Raw genomic sequence first — 20,725 nt, forward strand, 5'->3', positions numbered from 1 at the left:
GTGCACACCATAGGGCAGAAGGGAACTCTCTTCCATCAGCCAACCCCCAAAAATTGCCTGCCCCATTCAGGAACTGGTAAGTGTTGGTATTAATGGACATGATAATTATTCTTACGGCAATAGGATAAAGCAAGATCATGCTATACTTCCCTTTTGAAGATCAAAAAGCTAAAACATCCTATGTATCCTTTCAACAACAAACTCTCACATGGCTGTGAGCTGCAGACAAGCACCTGGGCTTTTAGACCAGCATACAAATAACCAGTCATCCTGCTGCTGCTGGAAGTTAATTAAAAATATCCTTCTTTATCTACAGATTCAGGAATGCAGAGACATTTACCATCTTTCCATTCTCTTGTTGCTGGGTTAATGATGCCAAAAAGCTCATCATTGGTGACTGCCTTGGGGTTGAGGTCTGTCCAGACGGGACGTCGCTTCATTATCTGGTAAGTCTTGTTCAGGGATCTCATCACCTGAGACTTGCCAGTGCCTGCATTACCGACCACAAAGACAGAGTGCCGGACAGTCAACAGCTCCTCCAGCTGCACCACCTGAGAAAAAACACTCCCAAATTTTAGACAAAGATGTCAAACTGAAGTTGAGATCTACAAAATAGCTCACGCTGGGCTGCTTCTTTAGAAAGATGTGACCCAGAGACACAAATGGCTTTGACATTGAGTTTGGTCTAGCCACTCTAATCACGATGGGTGAAATCCTCAGCTGCAGACAAACCTCCAGCACTGTTTACATCTGACAGCCATCAGCCAATGAGACTCTGCTCTCCAGGGGCCACACTTTCATGAGCCTACAAGAGTTAGCCCCTTTGTAAACTCAGGGATTGAACCAGTGCTGGCTTTAGGGGCAGGTGCAACTGCATCAGACCCAGCATAGCTGACATGTATTCCATCAAGGTTTGCCTGCAAGGGGAACACTGTGCAGAGCCCTCTTTGTAGAAGCAAAGATGATTGAGAGAACCCAAATGATTTGATGGTGTTGTAGATACAGCAGAAGATCATTTAGTCTTACTTTGAGCACAAAGTTGTCCTCAGCCTGCAGCCGGAGGTCCAGCACAGCCTGCCTCACAAATGACTCAAAATTCAGGTCACGCTTCCGAGGCACATCCAGTGCAGGGAAAAGATCCCCAATCAGCCCCATAAACACTGGCACATCATCAGTCACAATCTTGGGGATGTTAAAGTCACGAAGTGAGCGCATCAGAACCTGGTCTTCAGGTCGCTCTGGGTCATCTCGTTTGAGGGAGCCGGCAACAACTAGCACTGACTTGATTGCACGCAAGCCCCAGTCATAGTGATCCTACACAGGGAGGTTGAGGAAAAAAGGAGGGATGAGTTTATGCTTGGTACACCACCATGCAGAGGTAAGAACCAGCAGCTCCAACTGCCAGACAAGTCAGCAATGAAAATATATCTAAATCTGTTATTTGCATTGTGGCCAGAGACCTCCACCAGCCTGAGCTACCTGATTTCCATTTCAGTAAGTGAGATTCCTCTCAGGGACAGTATTAAAGAATCAAATAATCCAGCTGTTCATACCATCACCTGGGCTCAGAGTTGGCAGTAAGACAGCAGTAGGACTTGTACTCCAGAAAACTAAGCAATTTGTTTCACCTAAATCATAAAGCAGTAAAGCAAGGCCAGACAGACCCCTGGACCTGCAGGAGCTACTGAGGTGAAAGATTTGTTAGTCCTTTATGAGGCCCCAAGTACCCAAGTTTTTCCATCCTGCCCATCACATGATTACCAGGCATGTTTGGTCCCAGAGGCAGTCCGTCAAGCAGGGGCCACTAAGGATATTGTTGAAAAAGAACCACAAAGAGGCAGGAGAGGAACTCTCAAGCCAACAAACAACTCTTTATATTTCTGTTAAGACCCTCCAGAGCACAGCTCAAGAGCTGACTGTTTTGTGTGGGAGGCCACAGCTTCCACCAACACCTCCAAGACACAGCACAAAGTTTCTGTGACAAGGCATCTCCCACCCAGCCTCATGCTGGCACTGCCAAGATCAGGTTTTTCATCTGGACTCCTGATTCAACTCTTCTCTGGAACCAGCTTTGATCTATGTAAATGATGACAAGAAAAAATCTGATTAATTAGAGTCAGCACCTGACATGACACGGAACTGTTAGGCTGAACTTGGAGAGGAACAGACATCATAAACCCCTTGCAGACAGGAGAATCAATAAGAACTAAGAGACTGGAAAGCAAAGGGCACCAAATACTACCCCAACCATGGTGTCATTTGAGCTCACTGATGCAGCTGGTCAAGTGCTTTTGTCCCTGCAGATCCTCTAGTAAAGCTGTTAGAAAGTTTCATTGCTCTGATGATCACAAACCTTCTGTTCTCCCAGCAGCTAGCACAAATGTAGTTATTAAATAAAAGCTGTGAAGCTTTAGCCATGGAGGTGAGTGGCTGAGTGCCATGCTCCTGCTGATTTTGGAGACCAACAGGCTTTATTGTACCATCCAGCCATAGAAGTGGGCTCACCTGTTTGGACAGGAGCTCTTTGCAGAGTTTGTACAGAGTAATGAACTTCCTGGCCAACACCCGAGCCTCGATGAATCCCTCAGCCACCAACATAATTTCACAAATCAGCTCAAAGTCTGGCACAACCATTGCACATGGCCTAAAAAGACAGGCAAGAAAAGATTGCAGAACAAGTAATTCTTAACTACAGGTCTTAGGGGCAGTGGATTTGCAGCTTTATCTTCCAGGTCTTCTCCAGTGAGCCAGGCCACACCCTGGCTTTCCCATTGCAAGGGACTGAGCTCTTTTGGTCTCCCTGTGTATTGCAAGACCCAGACTTGTTGCCCAAGGCTGAAACTACCTTTGAATCCCCAACGCAAGTGAATTCCCTAAGGGAATTAAGTCAAGCCTTGATGTTCCAAAAGGCAAGTTCCACCAGTCTTATAATACTGGTCACAAACCTTGACCTGGACTCACCTGAAGAGAGCTTTTAAATTCTCAGGTAGCTCGGTTCGCCCTGCATAACCAGGGTTCATGGTGATGAAAATGCCTACTGAGGGAACTAAGTTAATGTCTTCTCCAAGAAAATTGAAGGATTTCTTCTTCTCCCGTATTGCATCCTGCACACTCTTCACCTAGGAAGCAAGACAGTGTTACAGTATTGCTATTCAGTTATGAAAAATACATCAAACCATGCTGCCTTCCTCAGACTGGGCCCCATAATGACTGGGGCTTATCACTGTTCTGTTTTGGTTTTTTGCTGACTATATAAAGCTTTATACACTGTTTGGAGTAAATCTGTGTGGCAATATCAATTCTCTGTCACAATCAAACTCTGACAAAGCAGAAAAGAGAGCTGAAGAGACTGGGCAGTCAAACTGCAAAGCAGTTGCAAGAATTTGGAACATTGCTCCATAAGACGGTGACAGACGTGGGTGAGGAAGAACAGCTTAGGAGAAAGAAGCACCTCCAAAGCTGCCTGCATCTCACCTTGGCTTTTAACATCACCCGTGGGACACTTCTCAGCACACCTCACAGCAAAACCACCACCGCAGGCTAAAACATCTCTTTCAACTTCCCAGCCTAGCGGGAGGCCAGATGCCTGAGGTGAGATGCGGGGCTGTCCAGGCACCCACAACACAGCCAACACCCAAATGCAGTCCCAAGAGTCTGATGCAATGCAGGCCCCTGACTCCCTCCACCCATTTTCACCTCTCTCCACACACCACTGCTCTTCATGACAGCCCTAAACCCAGCCTGTGTCTGCTCTGTTGCTTGACTAGGCCCAAAAAAGGAGCAGCATTTCCCAGTAAACTTGGCCTCAGCTCAATTGCAAACTGATCACTTGATATTGCTTTTAAAGATTTTGGGACATCAGATGCTTAATTTAAAACCAAAACCACAAGGTAGACGTTGTAAGACCTCCCCCGACACTTTCACTCACTAATATTGTATTGTCTTTTATATTTGCCTGATTGCAGCTTTGCTCTTCTCATTTCTCACCTTCCAAAGAGAGTAAATTTATTAAAGCCAGATCACCTTCTTGCAAACAGCACTTCAGTGAGGGAGAAATCTCTCTATATTCACTGCTCTAACCTTACTGCTGTTTGCCATCTTAAAGTTAAGCAATTAATCGAATTTTTCTCTGTAAGGAACCGTATCGACATTAGCTGCATGACTAAGACAGCCAATTAAACATTGCCATGGTTACACTCCTAATAGCAGCCAGGAGACATGATGATGGAATGACAGCCGTGCTGCTTTCTTCAGATGCTATGCTCCAGCCAGGAGCGAGGGAATCATTAACAGTTGAGTCATATCTGGGCTTCTTTTGTTCAGTTTCCCTTTTTATTTTAAGATCCTCAAAGACTTTTTTTCAATGACAAGTTAAAACTAGAACCTGACGGAAGAGAAATTGAGAGGGAAAGATGCATAAGCTCCTGTACCTGCCTGGGGCTTCTTTGGGGCGTCACATAAGGTATCAATTATGAGTGAAAGAGAGATGAGTGAGGAGCTCATGAAGGGGTTCAGAACAATGTCTGTGACCGAAACATTTACAAAAGTGTAGAAACTTCTGGGCTCTAGATCTTTCTGCAATACCAAGCCCAAAAGGGAGTCTAGGAAGAATTCAGCACCTCAGTCAGACACTGGGATCCTAAAACCTGCACTCAGATGACACTTGGGTTCAGAAGAACTTTGATACTTTGGCACCTCAATTTTCAGCACTGAAGTCCTCCAAGGCTTAAAACTTTCGTTTCTGCCCATGTCAGAGCTATCTCAGTCTGGACAGTGCAGTTGAACACCCACCCTCTGCTCAAACTCCCCTGGTAGATGGATTTACCTGGCATTTTCAGAGGATACCAATGAGATTTAGGATCTGGACAACATCTGGACACAGCTCTCCCTCAAAGCAACAGCCAGAAGCAGTAGTGGGGCCTGCTCTTATCTGTTGGTTATACCTGGGCTGCCCCAGATTTCAGCCCCTGCCAGATTCACACCCGCAGCACTCACCCTGGATACGCTCTCACCACCCGCTGGGCAGGCATGAGCAGGGTACAGAGTGTCTCTCCTCCTGCAATCCTTTACCCTGTATAAAACATTTCCAGATTTCCTCACAGGCCACTAAGAGGAAGGGAAGGAGAAGGCAAAGTGCCAGATTATATATAAGCACAAGAGAACAGGACTCTCTAGCATAATGGGAAGGGCAGTCTCCTTCCCAGCCCTTCTCCAAGGACTGCTGCTGTGCTTCACACAGGACTCACCAATAAAATGCACTGAACGGTTACACTACAGAGGAGACCAGAAATCATTCTACAGGGGAAACACCTATGTGTAGCCGGGCAGAGCTCAACTAGCTCTCTTCTAGCTTTAATCCCACAGTGTCAGGGTATCCTAGGCAAGTGTGTAAGCAAGGGCTGCAGATTTGCAGGTTCCAGTTGCCAAGTGTCACCCAGCTGACACTGGCTTTAGGAGCACCACACTGCACCCACGGGGCTGCACACATTCCTCCTAAGAATTATGCCACTTGGCCAGTAATACCCTCCAAAGCCATTTTGCAGAGCTCTCATTACAGACACTGGAATTAAATCTACAGCCATATGAAAAGAGAAGGAAAGAAAGAAGACTACAGAGTCTTGGTGACAGATAAACATTAATTATAAACAGGTTATATGTGTTAAGAAAATTAATCTTGAACATACTCCTATTTGTTGAATATGACACACAACCTGCGCCTGACTGGAGGCAATAAGTAACCCTAAAAGTCCAACAGGCTGTGGATCAGCCCCAAACAGCACCTTTCCCCTCCATGAAAATTATTCCCTACATGGCAGGCTGAGTAGCCATAATTCAAGGCAACCTTCCTCCCTAAAATCATATGCTGCAATTATCTCACAGTATATTAATGACACAAGTGTCTTCCTTAGAAGGAATAGGTACAGAGCCATGGTATATACTGATCTGGGAAAAGATGCTATGAAGAATTGCCTCAGAACAAATGCTGTAACTGGGGGAAGAAAAGAAGTGACAAAAACGTTTGCAGCACATCACTGCTACATTTTGTCAGTGCTGTGATATTCATGTGATTAATCTTGGGATATAATCCCTCACCTGCCTACACACAGAACTGAAACTGGCAATATGCACTTTCCATATTTACCCTTGTCCAAAGGCTGCAGCATAACTCTGCCTTGTTTGTATTTACTTACGAGTGTTTCTCCACTTACCTGTACAGCAACCACAGAAAGGACCTCAACTGAGATCCTGTTAAATTCATCAAAACAGCCCCAGGCTCCCGTCTGGGAAAGGCCTTTGTAAATATTCCCACAAGACTAGAAAAAAAAATAAATTACAAGAGTGAAATCACAAATGGAATCAACTCCAGCAAAAAATGGATTTTATTTCCCAGCCTGTTTATTTATAGCAATTTACAGTCTATTGTGGGTATTTAGAAAAATGCATGGAAACAGCAGGCACAACTCAATTATAATATTTATAGCTCTGCACAGTTTGCCATTTGATTTGCTAATTGCACTTTCTCGATATATCTGTGCACTAGTTTCATTTAAAGGTCACCTGTGCTGAATTACTGACAGCCCCACTTCCTGGGAGAGCCCATAAGCTGAATAAAATATGATCTGAAGCTACCAAAATCACTGCACTGTGCCAGACCAGCAGAGAGCAAGACTTAGCCTAACGATTCAGCGTTCTGCAGTGGCTGAAGGTTGAGCACGTTTTAGCCTTATTCTGGGAGAGGATCTTGAGAAAACTGGGACAGGTCTCTTCTCATGCCAGGGCCTGTCAGCCTGAGACCATGCCAAGAAGAAATGACCAGGGTCAAAATATTAGCACAGCCCTGGTCTCAACTGAACAGGCCAAAATTTTTGAAGCATTTTGTATGGAATCTAACTCCAGAAGGGAAGGGAAAGGTGTAACGAGGCAGAGAGCACAGTTTGGGTCTTCTGCCTCTTAAAGAACCTTGTGAAAGTCTTAAAGAAAAGGGAGAAGGAATACAAGGTGTTCAGCAGAAAGGAACCTAGCAGGGATTTGAGGAGAGGTGATGGATCAAAGCAATCTCAGCTGGATTACTCTCATCCTTCAGGTTTCATTGGGCTCCCAACATCCCCAGTCCCACATGACAGCACTGCAGCCAAGGTGGGAGTATTACCTTGTAGTCCATCTGCTCAGAGCAGTTAAACACATACACCATGATGCCCAGGGCTCGCCCCAAATCTTTGGTAGTCTCTGTCTTGCCAGTGCCTGCAGGGCCTGCAGGTGCTCCGCTCATGGTCAGGTGCAGTGACTGGGTCAGGGTGATGTAACATCTTTCACAGCAAAGGATGAAGGAAAAAAGGGAGAGACACTGAAACTTGGTCCAACAGGTCACTGTTGGGCTGCAGAAGAATGGCACTAGGGCAATGCACTCAGGAGAGTCTTTCTTCTGAAAAGCTGTACACGAGCAGGGTGCATGTCTAAGCTGAAAGTGCTCCTGAGCATTAATTTCCACTTCTGCCCAGCCGTGTTTTCTCCAAGAGATACTCATATTCCACTAGGGTCTGCCCAACTTCTTCACATCCAGATTGTGCTTTCTTTGGATCCTCATAAAACTCATTGATATTGGGCATGTCCCAGGCAGTATGAGAAAAAGTTGTCCTTTCTAAAAGACCTTACTCTTGCTTCCCAGTGGTTTTCAGCCCAGAGGATCCCATTCCCCATCACTGACAGAAACCTGCTCAGATGGGCTATGAATGATCTCACTCAATGCTGCAGCAAGCCCCAAAGCTTCTCCATCATGCTGATAATGGACACCAGGGAAGTGCCCACATGCAGGTTTCTACACAACCTCTATAAGCCACAGAGCTGTAGTTAATATGGCCAACAAAACCTGATAATGCATGAGGGTTTGGCTCAGCTGACTAACATGGGTGACTAGAGCCACCTGAGATGCTCCTGGCTACTGAAATGTCACACAGGGTGGAAAGATATGCTTCCAGATTGGCAGCTGGAAGCCAGGTGGGACAATGCAGAGCATCTCAAGTCACTCTAGGTGTCCCCATTGAGACAACTGAACCATGCAGTAGATGTCTACTTCAAGACAGGATGAAAGCTTTCTAGACTCACCAGCTCTATGGGGTGTGGACATCCTGTGCACAGGCAGACACCCACAAGTGAGCGTCTTAATCTGTGAGCTGAATCCCACCCCCGGATCTGAGGCACAGATACCCCAGAGGGTAACACCATCAAATCACAAACCAGGTGAGAGTTAGAGCTCTGCCACTGGTTTGCTGGGACACAAAGAAAGAACAAGAGGGATGCGGGTGTCAAAACTAAATCCATCTTTGTTAGCAGCTCTTTCTCTAACTGTGTGGCAAAGCCCAGTTATGATGGTGTTTCCCAGGGACTTACCTGTCAGTCAGTGGAGTGATCACAAGCCGAGGGGTATTGCCAAGGTATTCATAGGAGTACAGGAACTGGGCATCACAGATGTTGGCAAAGCAGTGCCGTTCCTCATCTGACCATCTGTGCCGGAGCTGTGACAGCCATATGAATGCCTGGGCATTGTCCACCTGCAACGCACCCACAAGCACCATCACAGGAAGGCCGGGGAGGCCAGGCACACACAGTTCGGGTGCCAAAATGGTGACTGCAATAAAGTGTTCACTGGGGATGGGCTGGTCCTCCCTGTGAAGGCAGGTGTGGTGAGGAAGGTCACCTCCCTATAATGTGGTGACAAGTGTCACTTCCCCATCTCCCATCAGTAGAGGGTAGGAATCAAATTAGTAACCACGTTGGTGGGAGAGGAAAAAGAGAAAAAGCAGCACAAAGAACTCCTGAAAAGGAGATTTAAGAAGCAGCAAGTCGTGAAGAGGCTCTTATAATGCAAACAGAGTGAGAAAAGGAGCAGAGGCTGTCTAGACAGGGAAGGGGCCACAGACAACACCAGGGGCTGGGAACAGGGGAACAAGGACAGCCATGGTCAGTGCTCTCTGCACAACCAGCAGGCAGGCCCAGCAGATGGACTGCTTCACCTGGGCCAAGGCACCATCAAATCCAACTGAGCCTTGAAGCCAGAAACCCTGCGAGAAGTGTGGCTGCGCCTGAGAGGACACAAATGAGGGTAAAGTCATGAGCCAGGACACTCAGGGCATCTTCCCCACTACAGGTCCGGACATTTGACACAGTGTCAAGGACAGGGAAGTGGTGTGAGAGAGGTGTGCAGGACAAAGGAGTCCCAAAGGAGTTCCTGTGGCCCCCCACCAGACCAAGGAGGCTATAAAAATAAAAGCCAAACTGCTTTTTCTTATTTTCTAAAGACATAACTGAGACTACATCCAGCAGCCTCCCAACACACCATCATCCACCAACACGTGCCTTGGCAAGAGGACACAGGATCACACTCTCACTCCTGGTGTGAATGTGGTGAGGTACAACAAGCCCCTTGGTGTTGCATGGCCATGGTACAGAACAGCACTGCAGGCTTACGGTGGCTTTCTGCCTCCTTACCGCAAACATTGTAGAAGTAAATGTAGTCACGTATCTCCCACTGAGACAGGCAGTGATCTGAATGGCCTGTGGTTCGTCTCTCACTCCCACAACCCCTGCTCCCAGTGCCCAACACAGGACCATGCTGAGCTGCAAACACAAACCTTCTGCGCTATCATCTTTGCCACCACATCCCGAGCATGCACATCAATGGTACATATGGTCATGATTTTCTGCCTGTCACCCTTGGAGAGCTGCCCAGTCAGCATGGTAACAAGGGTGTTCAGCTGGGTCACTTGCTTCTTGTGATACTCCTTCATCGCATTCTCGTAGCCTTCCTCCACCCTGGCGAAGGCAATCCCAACCTCGGTTGTCCACCAGATCTGGGTGCAGGAAAGAGCCACCTAGGGAAATGGGCTGGCTAAGTATCAGGGAAAACACCAGAGTTTCCTTACATTCAAGAATGTCTGATCTACAGGAAGATCAATGATGAAGTATCCGTGACATGAAAGTATTTTTTCATACAGTAGTCACAGCAGACAGGACAACAGGGATCTGCCCTGTGACACTCATTTAAAACATCATATCAGTGGCAGACACATTTAGCAGCTACTTATTAGTAAATCAGCACCTTTCACATGCCTGACACAGCAAAGGAGGAAGAGCTGGAGACCATAAGGATGTCAGAATGCATCTGAGGGGCTCTTTTCTCTCATTAAGCCTCACCACTTTTTTTTTCCTGCTGCACCTCTCACTCCTCTGGGTGTATAGACTTCTCGTGACCCACTGGGTGCAGCAGGCACTGCCCAAGCTCCCCTGCTCTGTAATCCAGCCAAGAGAATATCCTCCCTGGACCCCCAATCAGAGCATGGAGCTCAGCCTGGAAACTCCATCAGGAGATTGCCAGGATAAAGGACAACTCATCCTTCCTCCCTCCTGGACAGCACAGTGGAGACTAGAAACATCCCCATCCACAGCTGGAGGCTGTTAGTGAAAGAAGGGAAGGACAGAACTGAAGGAGAAGCCAAGTGCTGCCTTTCCCACATGCCAGCCTGAGTGGAGTTGAGGAGCTGTGGCAGATACCTGGGCAGGGTAGTCAAAGAGCCACTGTTCCCTGGGCTTCTCCTCGTAAGCCATGATGGCTTCTGTCATCTCGTCTCTCACAGTAGCCCTCATGTTGTCTAGTACGTGATTCAGCCAGACCTCAACCTGGAGAAGAGATTAAATCACAGTAACATATTTGCTCTTCTTTAAGGGCCTTTGGTAATTAGTGAAGATCTTTGGTAATCAGTGAAGATAGGGAATGGGACAAGCATTTCAACTCTCAAGTTGAACAAGCCCCACAGCCTCCTTCAGACGGCGTGGATTTAGCCAATTCTGGTACTGCAGGATTAGCATCTATTTCCAGACACCAAGAATGCAAGGCAGATTTTTCCTGAACTCCAGCTATAGGAGAAACCAAAATGAACTCCACCGATGAGTAATTTAGTTTGGTGCGTTCCACCTCCAGGCCATGACAGAATCATTCATGGGACTAGGGCACAATCTGCCAGCAGCAGGAGAAAGCTGCTGCCAAACTTGGGAAACACAAGTCCTGCTGAATTTAGTATTTCACAGGCAAAGCCCTCACTGAGAAGATAGTTTAAATGCAGCAAGCGGGGAACTCAGTAGCTGGTATTATGTACTTTAGCTTCCTATAACAGTCCATGGAGAAAGGTGCCACTAGAGGGACAGATAAGCCGAGCAGTACTTTGATTCTTAAATTTCATACTTTAACACATCGTATGAAAGAACGAATATTTGGAAAACAGGAAAAAAAGCCTTCTCTTTCAAAAGATACCCATGAAGAGGTACTATGGAATAGCTTAGTCTATTTTCAATCTGCATCCTCTCCCTTACCGAGAATATTTGTAACAAGCTGTAAAACTAACCTTCAAAACATCTTAGAAAAATTCAAATAAAAAGACCTAGTTAGAAAAAGGCCACAGTCTTTTCTCTCACTGCGGACTGTGACACTTGTGCTCCACCTATGCACAGTGGGACCAAGAGCTGTGATGTAAGGAGGAATTGAATTACACACCACCTTTTCCAGCTTTTCTCACACATAAAGGAAGAGTAGTGAAGCTCTGCGATATCTTGGCAACAGAAGCCCACACAAGGGGCAGGAGAGCAGACTCCACTGGACAGTTTTGATAGACAAAAACCTTTCACCTGTCCGCTGCAGTCACAGGGTTCACTGAAGCTGACATATTCCTCCTCTTTACTGTACATTCCCAGGCCAACCTTGGTTGCCTTCTGCTCAGAGTCCAGCTGGAATTTCATCTTGGCCAAGTTGTCAAAGAGTTTGGAAAGATGACGTTGCACCTACAAAAGGAATTGTATAAATAAAATGACTGAGACAGGACAAGCAGAATGCAGTTCACCATACAGGTCACAGGAACAATCATGTTCACAAAGCATGATCTTGGACATCTTGGTAGCACCACATCTTCTCATACATATCCAGGATACTGCCAGTGCAAGTCTCTTGCTGTCTCTCCCAATACTTCCACCTATTTCTACATCATTTAGAAAACAGACATGCCTTAATAAATTTTATTTCCCTATTGGGAAATCTCCCATACAGGGCAAAAGCACAGAAAACATTCAAACATTGCATGACCTCCTAGCCCCAATTTCCCTACACGTAGTGATGAGAGGTCTCTAGCCATTGCTCCACCTCATCCTATTCTCACTAGAGTTTTATTCACTATGAACTCTTCTGTTTTTTCACTACTAGAAATCAATTTTGTGTCAGTGAAAAGTCCTGAATTCTCCTCCATGGAGAATTTCTGCCCAAGATCCATGATAAATAGCTCAACAACCAAGACCTTCTACAAAACCCCCATCTTGACCAAAAGCACTCTTCCAGAAGGAAAAGGATAATTCAGTCCTGTTTTGTTCATACCCTGGTGGGTTTGAGAAGCCAACAGGGAGATGTTAGCATTGCTGCTGCAGGCTCTCAACATTGGCACCTGCCTGCTGGGAGCTGAGCAGGTCACCAACACTTCTTCTAGATCACTACATAACACACAACTAAATCACTGTGTGTCACACACCACTGCCAACAAAGGCAGGCTTCTCCCAGGACTGATGTTCCCACGGCAAGGGTCAGCTCACAGAGCTGTCCCAGACAGGACTTGGCTCTCCCAGTGACAGCCAGAGACAGGGAGATGGACAGACTCCCATGGGTAGGATGAGAAATGAAAACAGCCCATAATGCCTGGTGCTCTAACGCTCTCACAGAAAGACAAGTGGACTTGTCCATTTAATTCTTACAAAGGATTACAACACTCCTTCTCACAAGCTGTCCTGCAGGTGGACATAGCTTGGTAGTCTTCTTACACATGTTCAAGCAGGGCCAAATCCTGGAAGGTGCTAAGTATATCTGAGAAGCAACAGGCACTCAGCTTCCCCCCAGATAAGCATATCTCCTTTCAAATCTTAAGTAAACCATAAAAACCTTTTCTTACATCTAGAAGTTTCTGCTCACAAATCCCCACTGTCTGTTCCCAGACCCCAGTCAGTCTTCAGGGCTTTGGATGTACTCCAGCACTTGGTGCAATCCTCCCGCTGGAGCCCTGGGTACACCTGAATCTGCACAAGTTCAATACCCAGTTCAAGAGGATAATATCATCGTGTATTTAATCCTCCTTTAGGAATTATCAGACTTTGAAACTACAGTGGAAAGGCTGAGAGTGTATCCATATATGATCCTACTTGACATTTACTTTGATTTTACTGCAAATAGTTTTGAATAACAGAAAACGCCAGGAATTTTTCTTACTCCATGGAGCATTTCAACACAGTACCTTTACTTTGCTTCCTGTAGTTTTTTTCTCTCCATTTTAAGTATCAATCAAATATGTACTTATGATACTCTGCAGGCTGAAATCACCCAGCAGCAGAAACAGATATAAGCAGTGTTAAAGGTTAGTGGCAAACAACAGCATTTCCAAATGCACTGCAAACCTTCTCCATTCACGTGCTCACATGAATGCTGAAAATGATGAAAAGCTTAAAGAAGGTGAGATTACTCACTACTGAAAGATGGAATAAGGAATTAGTTCCTTACCCAACAGTCTCCATTTGCTGTGAACATTTTGATTAGTTTTACATACCAACCTCAGGATAAATGATGTATCCCAAACAAGGCCCAGAGCACAGCAATGCCAGGCAAAGTGGCCAAGGTTTCCTGACAGCAACTCCTGTAGCAATAATAATCAACTGTAACGCTGCTATGCTCTGTATGGAAAAACATCTGCAGGGCTGAATCCTCTGAACTCTGCCCACTGGGGGATAGGAGATGTCTGTGCTCCTCTGGGGAATGGGGCGAAGAGCACAGTGAAGCGATTTCCTAGAACAGGAAGGTTACTACAGGTTCCTCCACAGGATGATCCAGAAATCCACCAAAGTCAACAGGAGGAATGCTATATTTGGAGTGATTTCCCCACACCTGGCATTCAGGCACCATCCCCAGAAACACAGCGTAGAGAGGAGAAGCCTCCTCAGTCAGATGGTGCAGAAGCCCAGTGGAGGTCAGATACCCAGCCCATCCCCTGAGCTGTGCAGGGATGGATGGCAACCCAAGAGATCTACTTGCTTGCCTTGGCCATAGCACCTGTCTGACCACCAGCTGTCTTACCACTTTCAGGCTGTGTTCTTCTCTCCCCCTATAATCAGGGCATCCCAAAGACCTTTGCATGGGGGAAGGAAGAAGTGGCTGACTAGCAAATGCCTCTTCTGCCTAAAAAAAGGGAACTCTCCAAGGCATCAGTGGTCAACACTTCCACATTTGAAGGCCCAGTCTGTGGCTCTTTCAACACAGATGCTGCTTGGTGGCATCCCAGGTTGGGGATCCAAGGTCAGCCACAAGTTTTGGCTGAGATCCTCAAGAAAGATGGTTTCCTCCTAACTCACTGTATCCCAGCAGAAACAAACCCATTGTTTTTATGGCATCAAAAACATAGCTCTGCTCTGTGCAACACTTTCAGAACCATCTGCAAGCATCACCAGGGTTAGATCAGACAACATACAGTGCACATGTGGCCCTTCAAAGATGACAGATGAAGATCAGCTGTGAATTATTATTAATCCAGGTGAGGGTGGGAGAAAAAGCACTCCAGAAAGGATAAGCTACGGGAGAGACCCAAGACAGCATCTTCCACCGTGACATTACTGACAGCTAGAAAATGCAAAGGTTATGTACGCACTACAAGGCTTACCAGATGTGGGTTGGTGCCATTGGAAAGAATATCCAATAAATCTGCAGAAGAAATGAAGTAAAATCTGGGAAAGGCCAACCTCTTCATGTCCAAATATTCAGCCAAAGCCTTCTCACACAGAGACAACCTGGGGAGACAAAGCAGAGGCCGGGACAGGCGGGTAAATACCCTTTCATGTTTCATGCTACAGTTTGGGTTACCAGGCAGACACTCCCCTACCTTGAGGAAATGCCAGACATGAGCTGAACCTGTAGGCTGGCCCTCTACAGTATTTTCTGAACAGATCAACATAGTAACTCACAGTAACTCTCTACTCCCAAGGGTCAAACAGCCTAAGAGTCAGAGAAGCCTCATGAAAAAGCAGAAACACAGGAGGAAAAAAAGGCTAGAAAGGGTTTGCAGTCTGACCTATTGTTTTAGACAAACTCCTAGTTGCCACAGGTGATTTCACACTGGGATAAAAGTTTCCATAACTGCTTTATTCTAATGAGCCGCATTTTAAAGTCTGATTCAGACCTACTCAGCTTTTTGTGTTTGCAAAGCCTGAAAGGAAACTTGTTTGCACTGATCTAAAATGGATCTTTCATTGCTTACATGCTAAACTCCTGCTGAGCTTACAAAGTTCATAAATAACATACAGCTAGTCTTCTGTGAGGAACATTGGCCTTATCTGATTAAAAAATAAAATAAATCTTTATTTTAAATGGATAGTTATTACTGACACAACAGCTATCATATTAACTTTTAAGTGTGTTCCAGGTAGATGAGCTCATATGTTAAGTGAGAAGCATATCCACCTCAGGACACTAAGGTCTTTCTCAAAGAGCCTAGTTATATCATGTGTCAAGGGTATACACACAGAGATAATTTCGTAAATTAAAGAACATGGGCTCAGCTCTGCTGCAGATATCCCTGCTTGGACTGCTAAATAGATATTTAAGACATTGTATCTGGGGTGGCAGCAAGGCCATGTGTTATTAAAACCAGCTGAATGCCTAGCTTTGTGCATGTGCAAATCAATATTCAGGATGGGAATTTGCACATACATTAAGCCAGACTCCACTTCGGGGGTTTCAGGGTGATGGATCACAAATAAAAAGACTCAAGAAAGATCAGAAATGCTGCAACTTCTGAATGCAAGGAATGCATAGCCTAGGAAGAAAGCTCTAGAGCACAGGTTAAACTTTTTAGAGTTGATCCCAGTCTCTGCCAAAATCCTGGGATTTGTGAAGTTCTACGTACCTACTCTGAATGTCCTCCAGTTGTTGGGACAGACCTGGTTTATTGGTGGCCTCAACTACATTTGGGGTTTTCTGAGCTTCATAGGCCAGTTCTTTGAAATCCACATCAATCCCTTCAAAGCGTTTGGAGTCCTTAAAAAAGCAATACAAGGAACACATTCATCGTAAAACACTAATTTTGTGCTAAAAGATCCCATCCTCTGGGTGCTGTCTTTGGGTTGAGGAGAAAGACTCTGTGCAGAGAGCCTCCTGTCCAGTGCAGGGGGACCTCTCCACCATTTCAGAAGGGCTTTTCCAGCCATGTGCCTGAAACAAGTCTCCAGCTGGGCACTCGCCACCTCACTGTATCCCAAAGGGTTATGGATAAAGCGATCCATGCAGAAGCCAATGTATGGGACCAACTATTCTCATGGGATTGAATTTCCCTTTGAAGGTCTCTTCAAAACTCTTCCTCTCCTGTGTGCAGATGAAATATCAAGTTTCCCTGGCCACAGCAGCAGGAGATGCTCCCATATGAGGGAAAGGCTACCGACTCTATGTGAGTTCCCTGTTCCCTTCTTGCCACAACACAGAAGTCTCAGTGCCCATCCCTGAAATGGGTATGATGACACTTGCAGAGGAGAGCCTTGAGTGAGGCCATGGAAACCCCATGTTGGCAGTGGAGGAGCATGCTGGCAATTGTGCTCTGCACCTAACAGGGACCCTGGATTTCTGGAGTTAACAGCGAAGAATAATTAAAGCTATGTTCAAAATGTCTCTGTTCCTCCCTTTTTCCCAAGCCAGGCCTCCTGAATGAGCCAGGACAGTGAATAAAAGTGCTCCAAACTTTCCTGGTAACACTTCCATGTTAACCTGCGTTCAGCCCCGGCAGCAAAGCTCTGGCTGAAGGGTTGAGCCCTCCCTGCATGCAAGCCAAGTAGCCAGCTTCAGATATGCGTCCCATGCCCTGCTTGCACATCCTCCCCCAGCCCTGGCTGCATCCCGAGGAGGTTCAGCCTCCAGAGGCTTTGAGCTTCATCTTTTTGTCTAGGGAAGGGAAGAGGCTGCTGATCCATGCCACCTGCCAGACAGCCAGACGGGTACTGAGATGCAGCCAGCTGCCCAGTAGGATGCAGATTTAAATCGTGATGCAATTTCATATATGCCATTAGAGAGCTGTTGGATATTAACAGTTTGCTGGCACATGGTACAGCCTTCGGGGCACTGGTTATTAGCACCTGTATGTATTGCACAGTAAGAGAGGTGTGTCCAGGGCTCTCCAAAGCAGAGGGAAGAACAGTCCAAGCAGACCACAATGAAGGGACGGAGACAGAGTGGTGTACCATCAGGGTGTCACTGGGCTGTGCACACCCCCTCTTGGGTGTCAGTCCCCTGGCAGTGCTGTTAAGTGTTGTCAGCATGGCTCAAGCACAACCTACAGTACAAAAACATCCTGAGGCAGCACTAGGGAAACTAATAGAGCACTAAGGGAGCCTCCAAAAAAAGCAAGGCAGCAGGAGAAAAGCTCTGCTTTGGGGAGCTTGGCATTATAGATAACCCTGTTTCATATAATGGAGGCTCTTCTTCAACACTTTCCAAACAGGAAAAATAGGATTTGTGGTTTCATACCTTGGGAAGCTGTGCCCGTATATCTTCTGAGCCTATGAATATGCTCTCCAAGTGAGACCATGTACGCTGCACTTCGAACCAGAGAGAAATGATGGAGTCCGCAGTGGACAGCTTCCTCTGCCATGCAGACACCTCCTCCAAGAAGAAAGCAATATATTTCGATGTCATTAAATTCTGCAGCTGCACCTGGTTGTCTTCTAAAGTTTCGATGAGTTCCTCATCTGACTTCAGTAACGGGATGTTCGTCCGGGGGTGAGGCTCATACTGAAACTCCATGGTGCTCCAAGTCATTTTTAGTTCCTTCAGGACTTTTTCCATACTCATTTCTCGCACTGCTTTGTCCACAATGCCACGAACCTCATCCTCAAAGTTATGCAGGTTGAGCTTCAGGAGGTCAGCCAGCACGGTGTCCGAGTCCATCACAAACCTCACACCTGTCATCTGCATCAGTTGATTCCAGTGTCTTTCTCTAATAGCAGGATTTTGAAGTTCTGCCACAGCTTTCAGGGCTGTCAGCATGTTCTTCACTTTGTTGTCCAGCCCAGTGAAAGCATCCCATGCCCTCATTTCCTTATCCAAATTCCGAATCTCTCTTGCAAACTTTTTACACTCCAGATCCATGTTTTCCACGTTAATATCCACCCATTTGGTGGTCTGCCAGTCATCAAGGCTAGTGTTCACAAGGGAGATCATATCCCAGAGCTCTTTGAGAAGACACAGCTCCTTTCTGCACTGCTTCAGTTGTTTATAATCTGGCACCATGACTTCAAACAGACCAGCTGATTCATAAATTGAGGTCATGGCTGACTCCATTTGTTTAATCTCAATGTGCTTTGCATCCAGCAGTTGATAAGGCTTTTTGGTGTCAAACCTAGAAAGAAATGTTTATTCTTCATAAGTGATACTGTAACAACTTCTAAAGAAAACATAAAACAAACAGTGCCTCTAAGAGGCAAAGCAGAGATGAAATGTCTATAGTATACACTGATGGTACAGCCACATGGCACTACTGACGCCACCTTAAAGCGATACTGTGCACTCAGCATCCAAATTCAATCTCTTACTAACACTGGACAGTGTTCCCAGGGACGAAACACCCCAGGCAGAACAGATACAACACTGTGAGAAGGTAGGAAAGGTATGCAAGGGCTCAAGCATACATTCTCAGGAGACTTGGAGATGATCCCATAAAGCTTTTTTTCCTTGGGGCTTCTCTGATGCTATAATTTGCCTGTACCTGAATGGTGCTTCTTTCCGAAATCGCTCTCTGAATCTGTGCTGCTCAACATCAAACGCTGCACAGCTCTTGCGCAGAACTGTCATTTCGTTCGCCTGCAGAGGAGCCACATGCTGTTTCACAGCTATTGCCAGCTTCTTTATATTGTTCCATTTCTCTGGCAGTTCCTGCAAGCAAAATTTAAATGCTGGTAGGCAGTATTTGCTATTTGATATAAGATGCGTCTGATCTGTTTATGGATAATCACAGAACAGAAAAAGCAACAGATTCCGTGTCTGAAACTATAAGGAAGTTTTGTTGTGATGCAAAGGCTAAACACACAATTTGGGATAAAACTTCCCAGCTATTCACGATTTTGAAGACTAAGACCTTATAACTGACTGCTCTGATTGTACAAACATGTTCAGTAACTTCAGAAGAAGAGTCCCAGACTAGATCCTGGGCTCCCAGGATGGTTCAACACTCAGGAGAGAACAGCAATCCTAACATCAAGCCCAGCGAGACCTGGAGCCTGCTGGGAGTGGCTGAAGGCAGGAGGATGGGCTGCGGTTGCAAGCTCATCAGATTGTCTGGCTTCCCAGAGCTAATTAAGAAACAGAGCCTGGGAAATTTCCTGCCAGCTCTCAGAGCAGAAGAAGATGTTATACCAGAAGGACTTCTAGGGAGCTCTCTGGGGCAAATCCCTCCAGCCTGTGTATATAGTATTAGAACTAAATAAGACCGGTTTCTTTCTCAGTTTTTTCATCATCCAAGCTGCAAGTGCACAGCACCGCTGACAATCCACCCTCTGTATCTGGGATTTTCTTCAGAAAGGGATTTTATTTCTTCTCACTAGGCTTTTTGGGCCATATCCTCAGCCCAAACACTGACACCATCCAAGGGCTCTGTTGTCAACTCCCAGTGCTTTGCTCTCAGACAGCCCACTTCCCCATGTACTGTGCAAGCCTACAGGGAAGACTTTGGGTTTCTCTTCATCCCAGTTCACGTAGTTAAGGAGATTAATGGAGACACACCAACACTATGGAAAGAAGGGAAATAACCTGGAGACAGCTCTGAGGCACCAGAGTGGCCACAGCAGGGCCAGTCCCTCCTGAGGGGTCTCTTTCTGGCATTTTATATTCCAGTCTCAATAGAAATCACTATCCATGACCACAGCAGGACACACGTGGAGCTGCTTCTTTGTAATTCTCGTACAAACTACCAGCTCCAGCCCATCCATCTCCACAGCCATGGAAGGAGCAATACCTAGAGGAACTTATTTCTGGTTTTCCCACCGTATACAGGAGAGAATGAATCATTCAACTACGTGTTCCTGTCACTTTCCAGAAAGAACAAAACTGGTTTATCTCCTGGATCCGAATGGCTGCCCTGCATCCCTCATTTCTTCTATCAGAAAAATAAATCAGTTGTTCAAATGTACTTGCACAAACAGTCACCAAACAAGCAGCTCTCAGGCAGAGGAATTAGCAGAGCCTGGTTCTCTGCAGCACCATGTTTTATGCTGGACTGAAGCTGCTGCAGCAGTCAGAGCATCCATGTAATGCAGCTCTCCTGGTTTTCAGGGAGTCTGTAGGAACCTAGGTGTCTTTAGGACCCTTAACTATTCCAGACTCGGTGACCCGACCACCCACAGATCACAGTTGCACAAGCAGAAAACCAGGGGATTGCTAAACCCCACTCAGCTCCCATCCAAGCCTGCAGCAGAGAACTGGAGCCTTTGCTGCACAGCTGCATCAGGCAGGAACATCTCCCCAAAAGGTCCTTTAAACCTTGTGTCCTACACAGACACCTCTGCCCACAGGACCCCATGACTATAGGGTATCCATCAGCACGTAGCCACACGCTTGTCCACTGTAACATGTTGGCTGTTGCCAGTGCTTGACTCCTGTTCCCTAAGGCTGGCTGGGCAC

General features: G+C 46.2%; 1 protein-coding gene across 1 annotated transcript in view; it reads right to left on the reverse strand.

Moving 5' to 3' along the window:
* The window catches only part of DNAH9 (dynein axonemal heavy chain 9), a 202,555-nt gene that overhangs the window by 154,981 nt on the left and 26,849 nt on the right, over positions 1-20,725 (reverse strand). The window contains exons 16-29 of the mRNA XM_074847373.1: positions 18,816-18,982; positions 17,579-18,449; positions 15,972-16,102; positions 14,730-14,856; positions 11,677-11,829; positions 10,549-10,674; positions 9,630-9,869; positions 8,389-8,549; positions 7,151-7,307; positions 6,210-6,314; positions 2,962-3,119; positions 2,506-2,644; positions 1,027-1,314; positions 341-551 (exon numbers count right to left, since the gene is read on the reverse strand). Of these exons, the coding sequence (XP_074703474.1) occupies positions 341-551; positions 1,027-1,314; positions 2,506-2,644; positions 2,962-3,119; positions 6,210-6,314; positions 7,151-7,307; positions 8,389-8,549; positions 9,630-9,869; positions 10,549-10,674; positions 11,677-11,829; positions 14,730-14,856; positions 15,972-16,102; positions 17,579-18,449; positions 18,816-18,982 (3,034 nt within the window). The remainder of the gene's footprint in view (positions 1-340; positions 552-1,026; positions 1,315-2,505; positions 2,645-2,961; positions 3,120-6,209; positions 6,315-7,150; positions 7,308-8,388; positions 8,550-9,629; positions 9,870-10,548; positions 10,675-11,676; positions 11,830-14,729; positions 14,857-15,971; positions 16,103-17,578; positions 18,450-18,815; positions 18,983-20,725) is intronic.

Source organism: Strix aluco, chromosome 21 (genome assembly GCF_031877795.1).
Source record: "Strix aluco isolate bStrAlu1 chromosome 21, bStrAlu1.hap1, whole genome shotgun sequence".
NCBI lineage: Eukaryota > Metazoa > Chordata > Aves > Strigiformes > Strigidae > Strix > Strix aluco.